The sequence below is a fragment of the Sinocyclocheilus grahami genome, unplaced genomic scaffold (genome assembly GCF_001515645.1).
Source record: "Sinocyclocheilus grahami isolate Dianchi unplaced genomic scaffold, SAMN03320097.WGS_v1.1 scaffold116.1, whole genome shotgun sequence".
Taxonomy (NCBI): domain Eukaryota; kingdom Metazoa; phylum Chordata; class Actinopteri; order Cypriniformes; family Cyprinidae; genus Sinocyclocheilus; species Sinocyclocheilus grahami.
Window position 1 is genome coordinate 1,737,188 of NW_015505295.1, and position 20,384 is coordinate 1,757,571.

Genomic DNA, 20,384 nt, shown 5'->3' on the forward strand with positions numbered 1-20,384 from the left:
AAAGAGTTTTTATATTTTATATTTTTTATATTTAAAGCAAGTTTTTTGAGCAGTGTAGAGTAGCGCTTGTTGTTTGTCATTTGTCCGATCACAAATGCAGACATGGTTTTATGTTTACGCGTTGCGATGCAACGCGGTGCAACGCAACGCAACGCGTAAAAAGACAGTATAAATCATTATAATCTGTCCCCACTGAATGCATAGAGGAGAAACAATAATGTACAGTATGTGGAAAATAATGTGTTTTTTTAACCTTAAACCGCATAAACACATTTCATTACATCAAATACACAAAATAATGTTCTTTTTAGCAACATCATATGACCCCTTTAAAAAACAGACTTTGGTTTCATAGTAGATTAATACAATAAAAAATTAGTAAATCTAAGTACAAAAAAAAGTATCTAATCAAATAGTAAAAATATGGTATCTTGTAAGTGTGATATTACAAAAGTTTAGTTTAAAAGTCAAAACTTTATAGGCCTGGGAACATTTCACTGTATGAGCTTTAGCTGGTAGCAATTAAAGTGTTAGTCGAATTGTAATAGTTTGCAAATGTAGCTCGACAACTGGCTTATAATTGTGATTTAAACAATGAGAAATTACACTGCAAACATGGGAAATAAAGCAAGTGAGAGAAAACAAGTCAATTACAATACAGACCATGTGTTTAAAACTTTGTAAGGGTGAGAACAACTGTAATTTGCTTCAACCTCAAACTGTAGTGTTCAACCAGAAAAACCACCAGACAACAAATGTATGTTGAAACATTTTCCAAATTACATTTTGGTTGTGGGAACATTATAATGTTCATTTTTTATACACCACCGTTCAAAGGTTTGGGGATGGAAAGATGCTTTAATGTTTTTGAAAGAAGTCACCAAGGCTACATTGAGTCGATAAAACAAACAGCAAAACAGTAATATTGTGGAAATAATATTACAATTTAAAATAACTGTTACTATTTCTACTTTTTTTTTTAGAATTACATTTATTCATGTGATAAAGCTGAATTTTCAGCAGCCATACTCTGGTCAGTGTCAAAATTATCCTTCAGAAATTATTCTAATATGCTGATTTCCTACTCGAGAAACATTGTACTGCCTAATATTGTTGTGGAGTCTTTTTCCAGGAGTCTTCGATGAATAGAAAGTTCAAAAGATTTATTTGAAATAATTTTTGATCAATTCGCTGTTTAACTTTTTATTAATTTAATGCATCCTTGCTATATAAAAAGTATTAAGTAAATATAAATTACATGTAGATAGTACTAAAAATACATTTTTACATAGTAAAACCTGGCAGTAGTGGCTTTTTATACAATGCACTATCCAATATCAAAAAGTATGAGGTCACAGTATAGATACTGGTGTTTGTAATCTATTGCATTATCATCTGTGGCTCTCTGAACCTGCTCACACACTCTCACGTTTGTCAGTCTAACATTTGCCCTAGAATGTCAAACATAGTTTTACAAATGCATTCCTGTGTTCATATACATGAGATAATCATTGCGTGTGAGCTCCTTGTGTGTGCCTCCACTTTAGTTTGTAGGAAGTACGTGTTTGTCTGCATGTATGAACACTGATATGGACACTGTTGTCGTTGTTGTTATCATGAGCACAGATCATGCGCGGTAGGATCAGAAGCAGAGCTGGAGACTGCGGTGGAGACGTTCAGCGCGTGAGGTAAGCTGAGGTGTCTGTCAGGGCTGGTCCAGACAGCCTGGTCAGATAACGGTGACATACAGCACTACAGTTACCAGCCGGACCCGGTCAGGTGACACCACCACATCACAGCTGCCACAACAGCCTCAGCCCCAAAAGACTGTCACTGTCCTGAACACCGTCTGTAGTCTGGGGGAAGACAGATATGAAGACAAAATCCTCTAGATTCGGTACATGTTTTATATTATCTAATTGTTTGTGTGAAAGCAGGATTTGTATCCTGCATGGATAATGTGGCGATAAAGGAATTAATAAGATAAATTAATATCCTTAATATCCTTCCTTTATTAGCTTGTACTATCGTGGACAATTCACACATTATTGTTTCATCATGATAATTGCTTGTACTCCTCATTTTTATATCGTTTTAATAAAAGTGTCTGGTAAATGAAAAAAAAAGGACTTATATAGCTGTCATAAACATTATGAGATCCAGATCTCTGCATTTTACACCTCCTTAATACAACTTGCACATGGTCCTAAAAAGCATTCAAGCACTTAAGTCACATGTAAGAATGTATAAATGTCATTTATAATAAAATATTAAAACAAGTGGCATTTAATAACAGCATAATATTCTATTCAAATAGAGATAAGGGTTTATATGAAAGAAATAAATCAATTAAAAAAAAAAAATCAATACAATTTTTTGGACATCATAGTTTATATATAGCCTATATAAAGTAGCATGGGTATATTTTTGCAATAGCAAACAACACATAGTATGGATTTTCTTTTATGCCAAAAATTATTATATTAAGTAAAGATGTTCCATGAAGATATATTGTAAATTTCCTACCGTAAATATATCTCAACTTAATTTCTGATTAGTAATATGCATTGCTAAAGACTTAATTTGGATAATTTTATTGGCCATTTTTTTGCACTCTCAGATTCCAGATTTTCAAATAGTTGTATAAACCATACATCAATGGAAAGCTTATTTATTCAGCTTTCAGATGAAGTATAAATCTCAATTTCAAAAAATTGACCCTTATGACTGGTTTTGTGGTCTAGGGTCACATATGCTGTGTTTTAAACTAGCTATAGAATACAGAAAAATATATCAAGGTTTCCACAAAAATAATATTTTATAAAATTATTAAAACATATTATTTATATTAAATATAAGCAGCACAACTGTTTTCAACATTGATAATAAGAAATTATTCTTGAGCACCATACCAGCATATTATTGCTTGTACTCCTCATTTTTATATCGTTTTAATAAAAGTGTCTGGTAAATGAAAAAAAAAGGACTTATATAGCTGTCATAAACATTATGAGATCCAGATCTCTGCATTTTACACCTCCTTAATACAACTTGCACATGGTCCTAAAAAGCATTCAAGCACTTAAGTCACATGTAAGAATGTATAAATGTCATTTATAATAAAATATTAAAACAAGTGGCATTTAATAACAGCATAATATTCTATTCAAATAGAGATAAGGGTTTATATGAAAGAAATAAATCAATTTTTTTTAAAAATCAATAAAATTTTTTGGACATCATAGTTTATATATAGCCTATATAAAGTAGCATGGGTATATTTTTGCAATAGCAAACAACACATAGTATGGATTTTCTTTTATGCCAAAAATTATTATATTAAGTAAAGATGTTCCATGAAGATATATTGTAAATTTCCTACCGTAAATATATCAAAACTTAATTTCTGATTAGTAATATGCATTGCTAAAGACTTAATTTGGATAACTTTATTGGCCATTTTTTTGCACTCTCAGATTCCAGATTTTCAAATAGTTGTATAAACCATACATCAATGGAAAGCTTATTTATTCAGCTTTCAGATGAAGTATAAATCTCAATTTCAAAAAATTGACCCTTATGACTGGTTTTGTGGTCTAGGGTCACATATGCTGTGTTTTAAACTAGCTATAGAATACAGAAAAATATATCAAGGTTTCCACAAAAATAATATTTTATAAAATTATTAAAACATATTATTTATATTAAATATAAGCAGCACAACTGTTTTCAACATTGATAATAAGAAATTATTCTTGAGCACCATACCAGCATATTAGAATGATTTGTGAAGGATCAAAATAAATTACTTTTTTGGATTATGTTTAAATAGAAACCAGTTACTTTAAATCATAATGATAATATTTCACAATATTACAGTTTTTATTTGTTTTCGATCAAATAAATGCAGTGGCGTAAATGCAAATCCCTTGGTGAACATAAGAGACTTTTGAAAAGTTGTGTGGATAAAATATATATATATTTTTCATGAACGCAAAGTTTAAGTTAGTAGTTCAGAGAATAAATACAAAGTACAAACATTTCTGCATTGTTAACATGCACGACATGCTTCAGCTGATGCAACCCATATAAAACAACCACAGGTTTGTGGCAGCCTTTCTGCTGATGATTTCATGGGCAGGCTTGTGTCATTTACATCTCAGTGAATGACATGAGGTTATGTAGTGTAAACTTTGTCATAATGCGTTCTTGTAGAAAGCACCCTATGTCTGATCCAATGCTTTAAATATTGTTTTGGCTGGAGCATAATGAATACAGCAACATGTGATCAGCTGCTATGTAACACGAACCAGTAAATGCTTATATCACTGAAATTAAAGATACCATTCATAATTGATTCAACATGACTGTCTGTACTGAAGTAATTAGCTCTGAGCTGAACACAAATGTGCTTCTGGAAATATGAATGCAGGATCAGCAGACATTTTAATGCTCTTTCTATTTTGTGGCTGCTTATTGTTTCTCCTTTACAGGCCTGGGTAAACATGGCTAGTAGTAGATCAGGTCAAACAGGTTGAGCCGGAAATGAGCAACAAGTCCAGGATGTGCTCCAGCAAGCACCTTTGTAGTATTTACACACATCTATAGCGGGAATCCCCACTGTTGTGGATTTACAGTAATATCAGACACTTTAGTCAACTGTTAAACAAAGTTTTGTCTACTGTTTTGTCTAAGTTTGTGCTTTGCTGGAACAGACAGAATTCTTGTTCAGAGCAGTGTTATTTTATTATAATTTATATAATGTACGATTATCGTTTTTGTTAATATTTCAAATTAGATTTTACTTTTACATTTCCTTTTATATATATATATATATATATATATATATATATATATATATATATAAAAAAAAATTTGTCAGTTACTGTTTATTTTTTTTCTAGGAATGACATTTTTTATGGTTTTAGTTTTGGTTTTAACAATAATAACCCTGGTTCAGGTGCTTTTCATACTTTTTGATTTTCTGTGTGAGAAAAATATTAACTGTGAAGACAACCAAAGATTAAATTAGTATTTCAAAAAATACAGTTATGTTATGTAACTGGCTTTTGTATTGTCATTGCACAAAACCAAATGTCAAAATAATTATCTTGGAAATATTTACTTTTTTTGTTAGATTGACTTATATATATTTACTTTAAATATTAGTTTTTAATATATTATATAATTGTAATATTTAAAGTGCATCAATATTAAAATAATCACAATTAAATAGATTACTCCAGAACATATTTTAGAAGCAGGATGATATAACATCATCAATCAAATTTGGTATATGTGAATGTAAAGAAAAATGCCTATTTAATATTTAATTAATATCTAAAAATCTAAAAAAAACAAAAATAAACAATCCTTGGTGTAGTAAACTAAACTTTTTATACTAATCAGAGAGACAACTAATCATAACAGAAAACCATTTTTAAACATGATAAATGTTTAGTATGATAAAAAACTTATATGTGAATGTAAAGAAAAATGCCTATTTAATATTTAATTAATATCTAAAAATCTAAAAAAAACAAAAATAAACAATCCTTGGTGTAGTAAACTAAACTTTTTATACTAATCAGAGAGACAACTAATCATAAATCATAACAGAAAACCATTTTTAAACATGATAAATGTTTAGTATGATAAAAAACAAATTGCATGTAGAATTACAAAAAATGTCAGACAACCTATGGAGGTCAGTTGCACGTTTATTATAATTAAGAAGATACATATAGATTATTAAATAAAAATAGGCAAAAAAATAGATGCACAGAAAGAGACAAACCAAGTTCATATCTTCAACACTGAATTATTATAGATTATGAACGCTGTTCAGAATTTATGGTAACCATGAAGCAGACGTAATGTTGTCTGCTGTCAACAATAAAGGGTATTTATAATTACATCATCATGAAAGATATAAATATAAATATCTCAACATCTGTTTTCAAGTCATAGTACGATTAACAATGAGCATTCATAACTGTCTATAACTCACCACTTTCTATCAATACAGGCTTTGACATTCATTTAGTAGCCACTTATTGCACTCAAAATACACTTTGCTGCTATATCTTCATCCAAAAACACTATATATAGCTGTATATAATGTCTGCGCTCATATGAAACAGATCCTGAAAAGACTTTACTCAAGAACTTCTCATTAACTAGAAAAAAAATTGTTCAGCGTTAGACAAACCAGCCCCTGGCACTGAACTGATGAGTGTTTCTGTCAAACCCCCAAGTCTTTGCCTTCAGGGCTTGTCAGTCAAGCATATTAAAAGCTTCGGTTGAATTATAAAAGCAGAGAAAAGTGCTCCAGGAACTAGGTTTGTCGGTCCTGCTAAAAGAAATGGATGAAACACACTCTCTTGTTCTCAACCATGCAACCTACTAATACTTTGCTCCGTTTTCTCTCTCTGTGCTGGTAGCATGCACTCATTACTCTTTCTTTTCCTCTGTTGTGGCTGCATCGCCCTTGCTCTCAGGCTTTTTGGGTGCCGGGCTGTCCAGGAAGAAATCGTTGCAGGCCACAGTCAGCGCACCCATGAGGATGATGAACTCGGTGAAGTCCACCTCGCCGTCATTATTGGCATCCAGGTCGTTCATCACTCGTTCCACCGCGTCTTTATCTTGAGCGCTCTATGTGAAGACAAAAATGAAAAGATGGGAGTTAAAACTGTGTGTCAATATGTAATAAAATACACTTACACTTCATGAAGAACCTTAAACATCCATGGAACCTTTCTACTGCACTAAAGATTCTTCACAGTGGAAAATGGTTCTTTACAGTCTTAAAAATAAAGGTTCTTTAATTTTTATTGGTATGGTATCTATGGTTCCATGAAGAATCTTTAACATCCATGGAACCTTTCCATTCCACCAAAGGTTCTTTAGATTTTGAAAATGTTCTTCAGATGGTTCTTTTAAGAACTGTTCACTGAAAGGTTCTTTGGGAAATCAAAAAAGGTTCTTCTATGGCATTTTGGTAAAAACCTCCTTTTGGAACCTTTATTTTTAAGAATGTATGCATAAAAGTAAAGTCAATATGTCATTTTGAAAAGTGTGTAGCTTGAAGAACGCTGGGAATGTTAATGAAAGGGAATGTGTGTGTTCATTTCAGAAGAAAAAGCCAGAGGCTGGATCCACATACAAGATATTTGCATGAGACATAATTACAGGGTCACTGAATCTGTAAACCCTTATCAAATGGGCATTTCTGTAGCTTACAGAAGATGCAAATCTGAGCTTGCGTTACAGGTTGTGTCATATTTGTTTTGGCTGAAATGTATGTATGGCAGATAGCAGGTATTTAAATCTTTTTTTTTGCAGAAGTTCTGAGGAAAGATTTTAACAAAATGTGGGAGGGAATTTGAAAAAAAAATCAAAGATAAATACTTTGTTCCATTATTACATTTACATCATTGATTTTATCGTCATTTTTATTTATTTATTTACTATTTACTTTCTTAATGCATGTTCCTGGTCTTATTGTTTACAATGTGCTTATTAATCCAAATAAAACATGTTTGTCTTTATAATTTTTGGCTGACATTACAAATCCTTATTTTTTTTAATCCCTCCCTTCCAAACTTCGCATTGTCCAATCAACTCCCGATGAATAGGATTAAGCCCCAACCTCTTTTTTTATTTAATATCTTCTTTGTGAAACCAAAAGAGGTTGCAAAAATGTTGTCATTTTGCATATGCTTTCTTCTCACCCCAAGATAATTTCCCAGCTCCTCCGTCAGAAGTTCCCTTAGTTCTCCTCGGCTGAGCGTGTATTTATCTCCTTCCTTCCCGGAATACTTATGAAAGGTCTTGATGAGCATCTGCATGGCGCTTTCCAAGTTGGAGCTTGGCTCTTTGGACATGCTGTAAGGTGGTTAAAAAGGTCAAAGGTTAGATACAACAACATGGCGCGCCCCTAACTAGACCCTGCTGCATGTATGGTCACATGACTAGCATGGGCGGAGCTTTGGCTCAATTAATTCTGGCACAAACACATGTTTTGGACTATGGGTGAAAACAAAATGTGAAATGTTCTCTCAAGCATTTGTTTGAGATAATATCCTTACTATTTGAGGGGTTTATTTGATTCAGAGGTAAATTCTGATTAGGGGTTTGTCACTCAAAAAGCAACATTCTTACACGTCACACTTTGAGCGTGGCATCTTGGATCTTCTCTCTCCGGGTTCAGCAAGCTACTGCGCATGTAGAAACAGACACAGTCATTGATGAGGCACAACAGAAGATGAGAAAGACTGGAGCATGAACAGAATTTGGCCATGAAAAGAAGCATTGATGGAAGGCTGAATGATTTGTCTCAGTGTTTTTATGGCTTAACCAACTTTACATAGTTCAAAAGTTACACAAAGAGGTAACGTTAAACCTCTAAGTATTGTGATACAACAGGTTTGGCACTTTTTGAGAGACATTTAGATGGAATTATAAACTGTCATTCTCACCCAATGCGTGATTATATAAACTGTTAGCATTACACAACTCTGTGTTTTCTTCGAACGCTCATTAGTTGTATGTGAACGCTTCTCTGCTCACATCTAAATCATCTGTTGCTCATGTAACAGGGGCCGCATCTCTCAAATGGAAACCGCAAGTGAAACATAAAACTGTCAAAATGAAGATAAAACTATGGGCAAGTTCCCAAGGGAACCTTCGTCCAAGTAATCCGAGGCTCTCATGAAGACACACACACAATACACACCTGAAATTATCCTAAAGCAACTCCATTAGTTAATTTTGAGGATAGAGGCCAAAGTTTAGAGTCCTGTAGACTGTATAATCATGAATATTGCAAAATGAAGCAAAAAGAAAAACAGCTGCGGATAAGACAGTATTAATCAATTACGGGAATTACCCACTTTAATCAATTATAAATTTAAAAGTAATGAAATAAGATCAATGAAATAGTAAAATTCATGTTTGTTGCCCTTTTCCCTACATTTCTGTACTCTAATTAGCAACATAATTGAATTGCAACTTTGGACAGGGTTACTCTAATGAGGTCTCCGTGCTCAGCTCTTTATTTGAAGTACTACACCATCTAATTTAACTAATTAGTTAACCTAAGAGAGTGCCTAATTAGGAAGCTCAAATGGTGACATGCGGATTTGGAACAAAAAACGGTGAACTACAGCTCTCGTGTACTAAAACCAAAAACCATTGTTCATGAAATGGACACTAACTAGAAAGGTCAGAATGGTTTAATGTCCCACAAAGGCATTAAAAAAGTTCAACTGGAAGCATTTTAGGACAAAGCAGCAATAAGGAAGAACAGCAATAAACTATTTAAATGCAAGACAATTTGAAAAATTAAGATGAAAGGTGAAATTATGGCACATTTTTTGTAGGGCATAAGAAAACAGAAGCACAATCTCATTAGCAGTATCGGAACGGTATAGAATGGACACTGTGACGCGATGGCAACTAAGATGAGAATGGAAATGTAACACCAAGTGACCCAGTGACACTAAGGAAACTGACCGTTCTTTGACATGCAAAGAAGAAGAGATTAATTTATTTACATAAAAACAAACTCTTTCAAATCTAAATCGAACTCATTCAATAATACAGACCCCAAAAATACATTTACATTAATGAAAATCAAAGACAAAACCATATATTCAGGACAGGCGTGTAGTTTGGTGAATACAGGTAAAGTTGGACACTTCAGTGCTTGAATTTTCTGTATAGAGTAGTAGAGATGTTAAGAGATGTTTATTCTAATGATATCTCAATTATATTCTAAACCATTTGGATTGTATTTTATATGGCTATATTTTAAAATAAAAAAAATGTCACTTTACCTGAATTCAGCTTGGTCCTAGTCCAAGACTACTCCTAGTAATATATATATATGTGTGACTCATTCAATAATACAGACCCCAAAAATACATTTACATTAATGAAAATCAAAGACAAAACCATATATTCAGGACAGGCGTGTAGTTTGGTGAATACAGGTAAAGTTGGACACTTCAGTGCTTGAATTTTCTGTATAGAGTAGTAGAGATGTGAAGAGATGTTTATTCTAATGATATCTAAATTATATTCTAAACCATTTGGATTGTATTTTATATGGCTATATTTTAAAATAAAAAAAATGTCACTTTACCTGAATTCAGCTTGGTCCTAGTCCAAGACTACTCCTAGTAATATATATATATGTGTGTGTGTGTGTGTACATGTATATTATCACAATGGCAAAACCTGTCCCAATTTATCTTAATTCAACCTATATGTATATGTGAAGGTTTAAAAGTCTGTGTGAAATATAAATAATATACATATGTTTCAATTTGACTTAATTTTTGAAGGCTATACACATTCATATAGGTTATATCCATATCCCATGAGAACTTCACACAAAAGTAATGGTAGCACTGACCTATGGACAGATATTCGAATAAAGACAAAAAGTTATCAGTAGATAATCCAATCCAGAAGAGCATTCATTAGCTTTCTGCTTGGAGAGAAAGGAGTCCTTTCTCTCATCTGAGTTGTCTGTCTTACCTGAATGCCTACGGAGAGATTCCTTTGTCTGTAATGAAGCACGGGAGATAGTGATAGACAGCCGGAGAGCTGAGGAATAGATGAGGAGAGAGAGAGAACCTCTGGGGTTTAAATATCACTCACCTGGCCCCCTCCTTTCTCAAGAGCATCTCCCGCATCTTCAGTTTCGGCACCCCTCCCGTACTCTCCTCCTTTAGTTCACCTGCCAATATAAGGGCCATTTGACCCTATCATGCCAGTTGACTCTACACAAGAAGACTCTACAGGCCAGTGGAGTTTGCATTACAGTCCTTTATTGTTGAGTAGATGGAGATGGTCAATCGTACAGCATAGAAAATGAAGGCTGTGTATGTGGTCAGTTGGTTACATTGAGCTATGTGCACTTAATGAAATGCTCGTGCATTCGTTTAAAAGACAGAAGAGGTTTTATGTTACCTAAGAAGAGCTGTAAACTACTGCATTTTGGCTTAACATCAAGCTAGAAAGTCAACAGCAACATGTTCATGCTAGTGGCTTTTCTGATAGACATCAATACCATTTTCCACATGTGGTCAAAACATTAATGTTAGCCAAACTTAATAAGATGTGATGACACTATAATGCTAATGTAGTGAGGCCTAGCAATCACCTCCCAAGGTAGAGCTGCTAACTACTTCCATTTTTGACTGACAAAACTTAATTAACATCAAGTTTGAAAGTCAATGCTTGTCGAATATATATCAAAACAGTATACAAACATGTGGTCAAAGAATGTTAGCCAAACGTCATGATGTTTGATGATGCTATAATGCTAATATAGTGAGGTCTAGTAACACCAGACACGGCTGTTGTGGAGTTGGACACACCAAAGTAAACAGAGGTTTTAGATGGCCAGGATATACATGACAGCATGAGCTAAACGAGAGCTCATTAGCATGATCTAAATGAGCGCTTTTTAGGCAGCGTAGGATTTCACACTGATGTAGGCAATATATATCTGTAGAATGCATAATGTAGCATGTATAATGTATTATGTAAGCTGCTAGATAATGGCTTAATGGTGAAAGTACCTGTGCATTTGTCTCAATAAATGCGACAAATAAATTATCACAAAATACACCGAAATATATGCAGGCAAATATAGTCAAGTTTAAGGGAATGAATGCCTATGTGAATGTAAAGGTCTTTGGGGCCTAACTGCCTTATAGTGAACTGATACTTTGGGATGACTTGGGGCTCCTGAGGGGCCACAAGGGTCCCCTGGTGTGGATTCCATCCCAAAGGCATTTAATTATTGAGCATCAGCTATCATAAGCACACTAAGCATCTGATATTCCAGCTCTTGAGACAAAGCACCAAGATGGACAGCATGTGAAAGTCTAAAAGAAAGACCAGCTAATGCAGGGTGTCAGAGAGAGTTAGATCCAAGTAAACAAGCCAGAAAGCATGCCATAAAACTGCATTATTCAAAAGCAAATTTGTTTATTCTCATGCAAACAAGGCCCAGAAATGTGAACAACAAAGTATGTGGACTGCATAGTGTTCCCATGTGCGCCATAAATGCAAGTCCCACATTTAAATGGTGATGCAGTTTGTTAATTTCCTGCAGATTGGCATTTCATCAAACAAAAGAGAGGTGAAAATTTTGCTCTTTTTATGCTTCTGCAACACTGGAAAATACATAGTACATTTACGACTAGCACCAGGGTCAACTAAGTAACCCTGTCCTTAAGAGGTGGCACAAACAAAAAGTAAACATAATGGCCACTTAAAAATGATGTGTCTTTTTCAACATTTATGCTATAAAAAAACGGTGTCTGTTCTTCATTCATGGATGATTTGTAGAGCTATTGGAGGGGACACAGTGGTTGCAGTACCCTTACAACAAATCTGGCTCAAACAAAAGGACATAGTGATTAGTTATTGCACCTCTTTGGCCATTTGTCACATTTGTGGCTATTGCCAATTTCTATACACTATTAGTACACAATAAATCACAGGCATGAATTGATGTGCATACAAACAGAAATTAGTATTACAGTTTTCTTACAATTGATGGGACCCATTTCTCAATAGGTCACTTTTTCTTCACATTGTAAATGACAGCAGTCTATGTGGACTAAACTGCAGATCATTTTCCATTGCTTTGGCACAAAATGCATTTACTGACTAAACATCTCTCATTAACTACTTTCTCAAGCAAACACAACCACCACCAAAATTCAATGTACCTAAAGGTCAATTTGCACATTTACATTCTTTTTTTCAAAACTTTTGAACTCGAGTTCAAAACTTGACATAATACAAAACAGAAAGACAGCAATTTGCTACACTTCTACAGTAATATTATATTTAAATATATTCCAAATCTAAAAAAAAATTGATACTATCAAAACAATTGGGTAGCCTAGCTAAACACCTAAACAGGTGTTAAGTCTTTCATTTTATTCATCTACAAACCTTTATATTGTAATGTTAACATGGACCATGTAATAGCCTACCGCAGTGAATTCTAAACAGTAAAGAGGTGTCATTCTTGTTTGTAAAGGAACTTTACATAGGAAAACAGAAAAACATGCTACATCTCTTGTTGGTGTTGGTTTCTAGGTCGTTGTTTTATGAGTGACAAAAGGGCTTTTCACACTGAGATTAACCTCGGGTTAATGTCGTTTTAAATCGCGTTTTTAACCCTGGGTAATGGTACATTTCACACTTGTAATATGAGGGTTTGCGCTACTGTTAACCTGGTGTTATAAACCTCTAGCACTATGTGGCAAACGTGTACCGTGTAAAACGAAACGGTTAGCGATCGCATCGTACCTCGTATTCTTTGCGTTACATGTCGTTTCAACATTTGAGGGGGAAATTGTCAAATGGTGACGGAAAACCCGTAAATTGGAGTGAAGAAGAGACTGTTTTATTTGTACTTTTATAGTCCACTGAAAAGTCCATTCAGAAAATGTACAGTCTGCAATACGAGGATGCCTAATGCTAGAGCCTACTAGAGCTGTTGTGTTAACAGGTCGCGTTCTGTGTTCGTTCATTCATTCATTCAATGACCCTGACACAGCAAATAAGAACGCTTACAGAATGATCCAGGGTTAACTATTTCAAGTGTGAAAAGCCCTAAAGGGTGTTTGTTGGGCGACAACCTTAACTGGTGTAATGATATTAAGCGTTTTGGTGTTTCTAGTGCATTTTGGAGGTGCCAAGCTGAAAGTTGGTAAGGAGAACAGTGTGAAGAGTTTTGAAAAGTATTGAGAAATGTGTTCTAGCCATTGTAAAAAAAAAAAAAAATTTTAAACTGTAATGAGAGGGCTACGGCTCTTTGCAGTAAAAAAAAATAATTGTAGTGTATTGGCCAGGTTTCATATATATGTATTAAAATATCACAATAATGAAAATGACGAACAAAAACACAGAAGCATTTGAGATGCGACAATCTCCACTTCCTCGAGCTCCTACGATGCTTCCTCTGTTTTATTCTTCTCTTCAGCTTTATTCTCTTCAACTTTCACCCCTTCCTGTTCCACATCTGTTTTTTTCTCTTCCTCTGGCTTCTGCTCTTCGGCCGCTGCCTCCTCGGTCACTGGCTCGTCTTCTTTCTCCACCTCCTTTGCCGCCTGTGGCTCTGCCTTCGGCGGCTCTGCCTGTGCATTGGCTGCCGGCTCTGCCTGTGCATTGGCTGCCGGCTCTGCCTGTGCATTGGCTACCACCTCAGCCTGCGTCTCCTGGGTTGAACTCTCTGGTTGGGTTTCTTTTTCCAAAGAACGCTGTTCGCTGAGAGTCTGTGCCAGATAGCCAATCAGATTCATATACTCCTGGAAGCCGACCTTCCCATCCTGGTTGTTGTCAAGCTGTTGACGCATGTTTTTTACTGCCTCATTGTCCTCTGAGCCCTAAACACAAAGTTCCTCACATGTTAATCTCTAATGAAACAAGTTTGCAGCTTGTATTGATTGTCATTTCACACTGAAATGGAATAAACCGCTCATGGTGAAACAATGTCCAATATAAACTAGATTCTAATACAACTTCCTGAAACAAAAGTAAGTGGTTTTTGCTCATGAATAACCTGCCATCACAATGTCGAGGTGTTTTTACGTGGTTTTTACCATGTTGTCCATGTTACCATGTTGTTTAAATATGTAAATCTATAGCAAGTTTACAGACCCGGTTATGGTCTGCCAAGCAAAATTATTGTTTTGAACATTAATAACGCACTTCTCCACAAGAAACTGCACGATTTGAGTTATCATTCATGTTAGCAGCCCAAACAGTGCGAGATGAATGAGCAACACAAAGTTTTCCTCTGTAATTTAATGTGGCACCGGAGCAAATAACACAGCAGCATTCTTCATGCTAAATGACTATTTGGACACAAGTTTGTGGTTTCTGCTCAGCTCATCAAAGTCCAGATAATAAGGAACTACTCGAAAAAGAAATAGACCAGGGCCAACCTGTAGCCATGGAAAAAACGAGTGTACTGAAAGATCTTTGACGAATATGGTAACTGAATGATGAATGAATACCAAACAAAGTGTTGCTAGATTTAACAAAATGCAGCTTCTAACCGTCAGAATGTTTTTTAGCTGGCCCTTCACGAGGCTCTGGAACTCCTTCCCTCCGAGGTTTTCCTTGCCCTTGGATGACTTCAGGAACACACTCACCACGGTTTTAATTGCTGCCTCCATCTTTGCTTTCGCTCTACAAGAAGATGAAAAAAAGAGAAACATGTGCTATACAACTGACATTTGGGTTGCACGGATATTAAAATTACAGCTGATGGATGATAAACGACCAATATTAAAATTCTACACTAATTTGTTGAAAAATTATAGATAAAACACTAAAAACAAACAATAATTTTAAAGGCTACAAGTAAATTAAAGCATCACAACATTATAATGCACATCATGGAAAATGGGAAATATTCTATTTTCTCAAATTTACACTAGCGTTCAAAATGTTATGTCAGTAGGATTTTTATTGTTTTTGAAATAAATCTCTTACTGACCCAAAACTTTTAAACGGTAGTGTACAATTAACAGTTATTAAAATATTTGTTTTTATAGAGTAAAGGTAAATGAGCTTTGATTAATAGTTCATTGTAAAAAATGACTTGAATTTAACAGTAAAAGACAAAAAATGCTACAGTAAAAACCCATTAAATGGTTAATGGTAAGTTCCCCCACTATATATGATGAAAACTGTATAGTAGTGTACAATTAACAGTTATTAAAATATTTGTTTTTATAGAGTAAAGGTAAATGAGCTTTGATTAATAGTTCATTGTAAAAAATGACCGTGAATTTAACAGTAAAAGACAAAAAATGCTACAGTAAAAACCCATTAAATGGTTAATGGTAAGTTCCCCCACTATATATGATGAAAACTGTATTGGACATTACATGTAGCTAATTTTACGGTAGTATACCGTTTTTGGAAGTCAAAGAGAACATATAATTTACAGTGAATAACCGTAAACTGAGATTCCCAGAATTCCCTGCATTACATTTCAAATTTGATGTTTCTTCTTAGTTTTTTCTTATCACTTTTGTAGGGTTGTATGTTACATCTAATGTTGTTAAATTAATGTTTATTGCATTATTTCAGTTTCATGTGTGTTACCATAATGGTGTTTAGTGTTTGTGTGAATGACACTGTGCACCTTCTATATATGTTAATATTTAAAAGCTACTTGTGATGGGCTTTGGTTCAAACATGTGACTTTCTCATCACCACCTGCTGGTTATCAGTGTATTACAATGGTACAAAACAGATTTCGTTACTTCAATAGATTGGTATATTAACATTATATCAGTTATAACCGTAAACTGAGATTCCCAGAATTCCCTGCATTACATTTCAAATTTGATGTTTCTTCTTAGTTTTTTCTTATCACTTTTGTAGGGTTGTATGTTACATCTAATGTTGTTAAATTAATGTTTATTGCATTATTTCAGTTTCATGTGTGTTACCATAATGGTGTTTAGTGTTTGTGTGAATGACACTGTGCACCTTCAATATATGTTAATATTTAAAAGCTACTTGTGATGGGCTTTGGTTCAAACATGTGACTTTCTCATCACCACCTGCTGGTTATCGGTGTATTATAAAGGTACAAAACAGATTTCGTTACTTCAATAGATTGGTATATTAACATTATATCAGTTAATGAAATTATGGTATTTAAATGTAAATTTAAGTTAAAACCGTAAAACCTAAAATGTTGCTACCGTATTTTTTATGGTAAAATTCTGGCAATCACAACTGCCGTTTTTTTTTACCATAAATTTACAGAATTTTTTTTACAGTGTAATCTAAATGACAATCAGTCAATCAATGCATAAATAAATCCCTTTTATTTGTTTTTTCATTTGCCAGCCGAAAATCAAAAGTCTGATTTAAGTTTAATACTTTAAACAAACCCTAACCCTAAGTTGAAGTGGGATCATTAGAGGCTTGGTGACATTTCCTCATAAAGGGTAGGCCCAACACTCTACGGCGTCCATTTACTAAGTGTACAGTACCTGAAAGTCTACTAGGGTGTGGAGAATGGAAATCTTGGGGGTTAGAACTGACAGTCAATTGCAGATAAGGGAAGAGAGAAGAAAGAGGCAAGTCGCCAGTGGCTGTCCTGATCTTTGATAGGTCATCTGATCTACTGATGACCAAACCACACAGTGGCTTCATGTTTCTCAAGGGATTACCAACAGCTCAAACATCCCTTCTTTCCTCACTCACTCTTTTTTTAGTTCTGTAGTTTGTCCCTCTTGCTCTTCACACCTCTTTCAATGTAAAGAATTCAGTCCTGCTTTCCCCTTTCTTTCTTGACCAGCATTGTTTGTCACGTATACAATTTCACCAATGCAGGCACACGTTCACTCTCTCTTGCATTCCACTACAAATTTTTACTGATTGGCCAAAGTTTCGAAGGAAATGCCAATTGCCAATCGCCGTGCCTCATTAATGAATGGCATTACTCAGATTTTTTGATGAGGTGCGAAAGGTAACTCAGCTATGTTCGGCATGAAGATGCAGCGATTACATAAAAAAAAAAAAAAGAAAAAAAAAAAAAAGGATAATTTCCGAAAACACAGCGGCAACAATAAGACATCAGTAGCAGTGTTTTTATTGCTAACTAAAACTATTAAAAATCTACTTTTCAAATGAAGCTGAAATATAATAAAATATAAATATTTTGATAAACATTTAAAAAAATTTTTTAAGCAGCGATTAAAAAAAAAAAAAAAAAAGAAAAAAAAAAAAAAGGATAATTTCCGAAAACACAGCGGCAACAATAAGACATCAGTAGCAGTGTTTTTATTGCTAACTAAAACTATTAAAAATCTACTTTTCAAATGAAGCTGAAATATAATAAAATATAAATATTTTGATAAACATTTAAAAAAATTTTTTAAACATTTCTTGACAACTAACTGAAATAAACAGCAACAGTAATATTACTAAAAAAACAATATAGAAATGTTTTTTTTTTACTTTAAAGAATTGAAATGAAAATAGTAAATATAAAAATAAATATTCAAAAAAGCTAATTACAATCATTAATAAATACTATATTAATAAATATTTGATATAAAAAAATAATAATTTAAAAACTGAAGAATTAGAATTGTTGCCTTAGCAACTAAATTAAATAAATAAGCTTAGGTTAAGGTAGTAAAATGACAAACTGAAATTAAATTACAGCCATATAAAAATTTTAAAAATGCTTGATACTAAAACTTCAAATGCAATTACACTGAAAATGAAAATATAAAAATGAAACCTAATTCAATATCATTCTAAATACTACATTAATAAATATTTGCTGAAAAATCTGAAATTTTGCCTTGGCAACTAACTAAAATAAATACGTTTAAGTCGAATTAAAATATTTTTATAAATAAAAGTATAAAATGTTTATTAAAACTGAAAATATAAAAAATAAAAGCTAATTCTAAATATTATTATAAATACTATAAAAAGTAGGTAGGTATTTAACTACCTAAAAGAAAAAAAAGTCAAACATATAAAATGATCCGGTTATATAACAGCAGAATGGATTCAAGGAACCAGTGTTTTTTAGTGTGCATTCAGCAAAAGGTACATTTCATTGATAAAATCTTGAACAACAGACCCGCGTATGTCAGAGTGACACAACTCTGAGGGTGTCATCCTTTGAATTCCAATCATTGCTCTTTACGCAAGTAATTCAAACTTAACCAGAAAGTTACGGCTTGCTTGTTAAATGAGGACTGGAACCTTATAATTTGCATAGCTGTACAAACAAAGACCTAAAAAAACAGTGACATCCAGCGGTCAGCAAAAAAGCCCTTTGAGCTGTTATTGCTGGTCAAAATCTGTGTAGGTGTGTTTGTCATCCGAGACGGTTTCTGATGCCGCCAAATTAGCTGGCGTAAATACACAGAGTTTCCTCTTATCAGCAGTAATAACCACATTGACAGGTAGTAAGCAATTAAGAAACATGACCATTAGCCTAATTTAAAGAGAGAGCGAGAAGGAGATACAGAGATGACGCAGTATGCATATTAAAGTTTCTGGTTTCATAGGGTGTTTGAAAGTGAGAAGGAGTCTTTTACACTATATACCGTCAGGTGGAATGGTGCAGGAAATAGTTTTCTACTTCCTTGGCACACAGACACTCAGCTAATGATGTCACAATGCAGCAATAAGCTATATTATGCTTCCTATAGGCTGCCGAATATGAACGCTACATACATCTTCATTCGGGTAAAACCATGACTATGTCTCAAAATCTAGCAGACTGCCTTTCTAGACTTCATTTTTGGGCATCAGAAATGAAGGGGGTTTTTGCAGCGATGCCATAGAACCATTTTTGGGTTCCTCTAAGAAACTTTAAGTAAACAAATTTCCGAAAAAACATTTTTTTCTTAGTGTGAAAAACATTTTTATCAGCTGAAGAACCTTTTTTTCCATTATAAAGAACCTTCAAAGTTTCCATGGATGTTAAAGGTTCATAACGGAACCGTAGATGCCAATAAAGAACCTTTGTTTTTAGGATACCCCAAAATCTGTCTATAATAACATATATGCCTGAAAATGGTTTTTAACTGGAAAAATTGCTGTTTGAAACCAATTTTGAAAAGCTACAAAAGCATCTAATACTATAAAGAGAAAAAAACATATGCAAAATATTATATTTAAACTTTAGATTAAAGAATAAACAAGTTTTAAACATGTAAAAAATCTGGCTCTCACATACTTTAACCAAAGAGCAAATGTAAACAATGTAAAAAAAAAAAAAAAAAGGGAAAAGGAAAAGGAAGTGTAACCTTTAGGTGCTATTGTACCTGATTTGACCCTTAAAATTGACTTTTGTTGGTGTAACCTAAACAAATAATATTAACTAGTAAAGATGCCTGAAACGAGTCATAAAAAGATTGGCCTATAGTTTCAAAAGTATACATGATACAAGTGACTTTTTCTACACTGTAAAAAATGACCGTGAATTTAACGGTAAAAGACTGTAAAAATGCTACAGTAAAAACCTGTTAAATGGTTAACGGTAAATTCCCCTACTATATACGGTGAAAAACTGCATTGGACATTACATGTATTGGACATTAATTTTACGGTAGTATACCGTTTTTGGAAGTGAAAAGGAGCGTATAATTTATAGTGAATAACCGTAAATTGACTTTCCCAGAATTCCCTGCGTTACATTTCAAATTTGATGTTGTTTCTTAGTTTTTTCTTATCAGTTTTGTATATCAGGGTTGTGTGTTACACCTAATGTTGGTAAATGAATGTTTATTGCATTATTTCAGTTTCATGTGTGTTACCATGCTGGTGTTTAGCATTTGTGTGAATGA

At 33.7% G+C, this 20,384-nt stretch overlaps 2 protein-coding genes across 7 annotated transcripts in view; both read right to left on the bottom strand.

Moving 5' to 3' along the window:
* Positions 1-5,957: 5,957 nt before the first annotated feature.
* On the bottom strand, positions 5,958-10,610 carry LOC107589509 (protein S100-A1-like). Its single transcript, XM_016277967.1, has 3 exons — positions 10,546-10,610; positions 7,734-7,887; positions 5,958-6,654 (listed from the first exon to the last, which is right to left on the bottom strand). Exons 2-3 carry the CDS (start codon positions 7,884-7,886, stop codon positions 6,454-6,456), a joined length of 354 nt encoding a protein of 117 aa, XP_016133453.1. The 5' UTR covers position 7,887; positions 10,546-10,610; the 3' UTR covers positions 5,958-6,453.
* A 3,276-nt stretch (positions 10,611-13,886) lies between these two features.
* The window catches only part of LOC107589511 (protein S100-A11-like), an 8,533-nt gene continuing 2,035 nt past the window's right edge, over positions 13,887-20,384 (bottom strand). For 3 of the 6 annotated variants that reach the window (XM_016277974.1, XM_016277968.1, XM_016277972.1), the window contains exons 2-3: positions 15,099-15,231; positions 13,887-14,423 (exon numbers count right to left, since the gene is read on the bottom strand). In XM_016277974.1, the coding sequence (XP_016133460.1) occupies positions 13,986-14,423; positions 15,099-15,218 (558 nt within the window). In that variant the 5' untranslated portion in view covers positions 15,219-15,231 and the 3' untranslated portion in view covers positions 13,887-13,985. The remainder of the gene's footprint in view (positions 14,424-15,098; positions 15,232-20,384) is intronic. The other 3 variants (XM_016277971.1, XM_016277969.1, XM_016277970.1) reach the window with 2 other exon arrangements.